The sequence below is a fragment of the Eucalyptus grandis genome, chromosome 5 (genome assembly GCF_016545825.1).
Source record: "Eucalyptus grandis isolate ANBG69807.140 chromosome 5, ASM1654582v1, whole genome shotgun sequence".
In the NCBI taxonomy this organism is placed as follows: domain Eukaryota; kingdom Viridiplantae; phylum Streptophyta; class Magnoliopsida; order Myrtales; family Myrtaceae; genus Eucalyptus; species Eucalyptus grandis.
Window position 1 is genome coordinate 35,027,693 of NC_052616.1, and position 5,410 is coordinate 35,033,102.

Consider the following 5,410-nt stretch of genomic DNA (forward strand, 5'->3'; position numbering starts at 1 on the left):
TTGCACCCGGACAAATATTTGGATCAGCCCTCCTGCCTGTGATTACAAAGAAGAGAAGTGCTCAGGAAAATTGCTTCCTCATACAACCGGACACTATTACTCATATATCTAGTTGTCTGCATCAAAAAAACTAATGAAGGTTACAATGTTTCAAAATTAACCACTCATTTGTCGAACAACCTAAGCTTTTAGATCAATTGCCGTTGATCTCATAAAACTTCACATGATATCAGAGCCTCTGTCTAGTTTATGAATCACTTCAAGGCCCCTGTTTGCCTCGCCAATGATTACATTTCACGCTTTAACCTTAGGTCACATTCCAACTTATGAACAAGAGGGAGGGCTACAATATCTAAACAAAAACCATGTCTTTATCTAATAACTCAAGTTTCGAATCAATTGACAGTGGTCTGATGAAATTCTATGGTGACAAAGTTTCCAAAATATTTCTCATTCAAAGTTATGTGACTGATGAACAAAGAAAATAAAAATGGAGCAATCATATGTGATGATGCAAAGTAGAAAGGGCCAAATTTAATGCATTGATGTAGATTTTGGTGAGCCATTATCCTATTGATACAACTAAGCACAATTTAAAGTTGAACACCACATTCTCTTACTCTAATATAATCAAATCCATCTAACCAGCTAAAATGACAGTTAAAGTTTGCTAAAAATCTCAGATGAGCTCAAAAGACAGCTTCGTCTAAGCAAAACACACCATCAATTCAATGGCCATGAATGCTGTCAAAGTGATTCCATTTTCAAAAGTTATTGGTAACACAACTGATTCGGAAAGCACACTACGAACACCAAATCTATCTTGTTTGATATGACTAGGTTTCATAAGTTCAACTTCATTGAATTAGGAAATTCAGACAGGCGAGGCACCGACTGCTCATTTTTTATTGTCCCTCTAGGATTATGGATTCCACAAACAGCAACCAAACCCGAAATACAGAGTTTGCTGTGCTCTTAAATTGTTTTGAAAAAATATATATATTAGATTCTGATTAAACAAGATACCACAGTTGCAAGTCTCTTAGCCTAGTCTAGGCACCTTATTATATGGTTCCAGATGTGTCAAGAAAAGAAAAACAGAAAATCTTCAATGTCATCTAGTTTCTTAACCTGAACCATGGCTCACCTTCTACAACAGCAAAGGCCAACGAAAAAAGAACATAAAAGCTGTCATCAACAGTTTAAATTTGAATCACTTACCATCCTCCACAATGAAGGCATCGGATGTGCCCTCAAGGACACGGATTCCCTCCCAATCAAACACAGTTTTGACTCCAAGCCTGAATTTCCCACTTCTCATCCAGCTTGATACATCATTGAAAGTGATAGCACCCAATGTCCCGATGCCTTTATCAAGGGTCACAGAGAGATCACCAATCAAGAGTGGCATATTCCCTTCTCGCCCCCTTAGTTCATTGCTCCCAAAGAACTCTTTAGTCCAATTTCTACCAGCTTCATCATCAAACTCACCTCCAATCACTGTCACCATCAACTTTAGCATTGACGAGGGTCCAGATTGCACAACCCTACCTGTACTGGAATCTACCAAGATGACATGAATAGGAGTTCCTGTCCCACCTTTAACTGGGTGACCTTTAACTAGGCTCGATGGTAGTGCAGTTATAAATTGAAGACGTAAATACTTTTCACTCTCACTGTCTTTACTCACTGATGCAGACCTGTTAATAGAAAGACGAATTAAGGATTCATCGAGAGACATTAACACTGCAGAAGATAGTGCCTACTACACCCACTATAAGGACAGCCTTCTTGCCAACAGCAGTCTTGCAAAAAAAAAAAAAAAAAAAAAAAAAGAAATCATGCTGGGGGCCAAATCCAACATATGAAATCATTCTAGCAGGTCATTCAGATTACCATAATAATTGGAATCAATTGACTATCAAAACCTACGATCTTTTAGTAATCACTAGCTTGAACACATTGATCTCACTTAGTCTTTGAAGTGTGGAAAAGAAGCACAGATACTAATACTCGTCATAAAAAGAAATGATGCCATCGTCCCTATTTTTGTCATCAACACATAGATATACTTGGTAGGAATCACGAATTAAAACAGTGTTGCAAATAAACTAAAGGTGAATTCCCGTGGAAGATCAATAAAAAAAGTGCAGAAACATTCTTAGTAATATTATCATTCACCACTGTCATATCTGATTCTAACTCTAGCAAATCATCCTGCTTTGTTGGTGAATCAGCTTGGCATGCATTTAAATCCAATCATCTCTAAAATGTCTCAACAAAAATGATTCTTACCAACAATTTAGCTTTTCTTCCAATAAAGAAAATTTGGTCTCATTCAGTAGATCACCAGTGAAATTCTCATTCATAAATTCTGAAAAATCAGGAAGTTCACTGAGTTTCTCAAGATCAAGTGGCTTCCTAATTTTTTCTTTCATTGTGTTGAAATTCTCCATTAGTAACGCATTTGTCCTCAAATATAGATAATCGTCCATCACTGCAGACATCAATGGCTCCCTCTTCTCAGTTTGAGCAGTTTTAAATGCACTCAAACTCCGCCAGCAGAACGAAGTGCTGCAGGGTTGGCTTAGGATTCGAATTGCATACTTCTTCAATACAGGAAGGACATCACCGCAATAGTCCCACCAGTCACCTTTACAATCAACACTATTAGTATACATTTTTCACATTGAAAAAAAATATCTGAAATTAAATCAACACAGTTAATTGATTAAAGAATAGATGCTTACAAGGGTGAGATGTTCCCAACATTGTCTTTGCTATACTAGTGAACAACCTTGGCTCTTTGTTACGATAGAGCAGCATTTCTTCCACAAATTTTTTCTTTTCTTCAACACCTACCAATTTTTCCAATATGAAATTCAAGCCATTTTTAATTGCATCATTCTCTATGAACTTCTCACCACACATGTAAGCAGGGTTAAGAAAAGCAGCAGCAGCATATAATGGATGAATGATTTCAACCCGCCATTCCTTGAATATCTTCCATAAAGCCTGATACTTAGGAACATTAGTCTCATATATTTGTCTAATAGCCTCATCTGCCATTTCCACGGCTGCATACAAGAACCCAAAAGTAGCGCTGTAGCCATCAACTAGACAGAGGACTCGAAATATCGGTTCTAAAGCATGCAAGACTTTTTTCCCTTCAGTCCAAAATTCAGAACTGCGAATGATCTCACCCACTTCTATGCCTGAATCATCCTTCTCTAAACCCAATGAAAGCCACTCAGATGATGAAACAAGTGATCGCAGCTTAGTTTCAAGCCTCATGATTGATTGAAGCAAATAATAGTTTGAGTAAAATTTTGTTCTTGATGATTGTTGCAACTGCCAGTAGTTTGTGGACTGCTTCATCGATGATAAGATTCCATAATGCTTGTGAATCTTAGTGACAACTGCTCTTGCTTGATCAAATGCCTTTTGAATCCATGGGATACAATCACATATATCCTCGAAGAGTGATTTTGTTTCCTGGGCAACACATGTAGTCTTGTACACATGGGAATGGTCGTCCTTCGGCATAATTTCAAAAAGACATTCTCCTCTCGGATCAGTTCTGGTTATGTGCTGCACGATGTTGTTGGCCCCAATTTCTTGAGTGACAAAATATAAAATCTCGTCCACCAAATCTAAGGGGATTTCCAACGCATTCAATAGGATCACCCCTTCAATTGAATAAGCAAAGATAGACATGAAGGATCTCTTCTCACGCCGCCAAACATTATAGATGAGTGTGCAGCCAGTTCTAACCCATGATTTCTTCACATTTGCCACATACTCTCCAATTTCCTTTTGCAAATCAGGCACTAACTTTGTTTTGACTACCGCACAACATGGCAACTTATAATGAGAACCGTGTTTAGCCACAGCATTCACAAAGTCAATGAAGGATGGTCTCCGCACAATGTCGACATCATCACCATTAAAGAGGATGAACTTAACAAGCAATTTATCCGGCATAACGTCGGCCTTACTGATATGCATTTTAAGTGAGGTCTCTTCGGTCTTACCTGAACAGGCTTCAGCCTTCGCTCTTTTATTAAGACCAGGACTTGCCTCAGTAGCAGCAATTTGAACATCTTCAGGGACCTTGGTGCATATATCTATACCACCGCCTTTAATTCCAGATAAATGTGATTTAACTCTCGGAATACCACCAGCAAATTTTCTATCGCAAAACTTGCACTTAAATTTGCCATCCAGAGGCTCTACATATTCCCAAAATCGATCTCTCTTTCTGACCATGTCTACTTCCTTCGCCTATATACACAAAAGAGGAGCGAATTAAATTTTCCCTTCAATAGTCAAGTTATTGACAACACAACCCATGTCTTACAGTATATGCAAGTAAGGTTTAGCCCCACATATTGCCTTAAAACCTTTGCTAAGCAATAATTAAACCCCTGCACTGAAATGTCACGCAATTGGCATTCACTCTAATGTCCCTCCTTCATCAAAAACAAGGGAGTTTCACCAGAATTTTTGGTGGGCCTACAAAACTTAAGGAAGCTTTTTTCCCACTATGAATATATATACACACATTGTTATGAGAGCTCCAATTCATAAGACTGATATTTAAGTTGACCTTCAATTGAACAGAGATAGAAGTTGAAATATCTTGAACGAAAAATGAAATTCAATATTTTGAGGTCAAAATTAAATGAGATTGGTAGCTATATATAAATAGTCCGGGTTCTTCAAGAGAGAGGAACGCGGAATTTAGTCAAAGGCTACATCTTTACACAATAATTGTTTATTTAGGGGCATTTATCCCCAACCAATAGGTATAGGAAAGAAATAGAATTAGCTATATTAATCTAACATGAAAATCTGCTATTCAGCAAATACCGAAACAAATGATATACTCAAGATCTAATATTGTCTCTAATATTCTCTAATTAGGAATATTCTCTTATACGCATAAATTCACTTCAACGTTGGACACTAGCTTGCTTCTTGAGAGCAATACAGAGGATCTAGAATTGCAGCTAACCACTCAAAACCAACATGACTACAAAAATGAGGAAAGCGCTTGAAATAATTGAAACGCCCAGAATCCTCAACCAACTATCGTCTATCATATTCACATCCATAGAAGTTGAGAGAGAGACTAGAGAAAGACCTGATAGTAGCACGAAGAAGAAGCTGAGTTAAGCGAAATTTCTCGCGGCGCAACACCTGAAGAGGGAAGAGCAATCAGATCACCAACTTACAGAGAGTCGGGGAGAGCGAGCGAGAGAGAGAGAGCGCTTCTTGGATAGGTGCTTGAATTTCGCTGGTTTATATACAGGTGCTGTGTTTCTTTTTTGCTTCTTTCTGGTTTGGTCTGCGGTCAACATTGTTTGATGTTTCTTTTTTCCCGCGGTCTGCGTCAAATTGGCAGGGC

The 5,410-nt window shown here is 38.1% G+C and overlaps 1 protein-coding gene across 1 annotated transcript; it reads right to left on the bottom strand.

Annotated features, from left to right (window-relative positions):
* Positions 1-1,127: 1,127 nt before the first annotated feature.
* Positions 1,128-3,528, bottom strand: LOC104446722. Its single transcript, XM_039314113.1, has 3 exons — positions 2,751-3,528; positions 2,296-2,653; positions 1,128-1,700 (listed from the first exon to the last, which is right to left on the bottom strand). Exons 1-3 carry the CDS (start codon positions 3,376-3,378, stop codon positions 1,214-1,216), a joined length of 1,473 nt encoding a protein of 490 aa, XP_039170047.1. The 5' UTR covers positions 3,379-3,528; the 3' UTR covers positions 1,128-1,213.
* Positions 3,529-5,410: the final 1,882 nt, after the last annotated feature.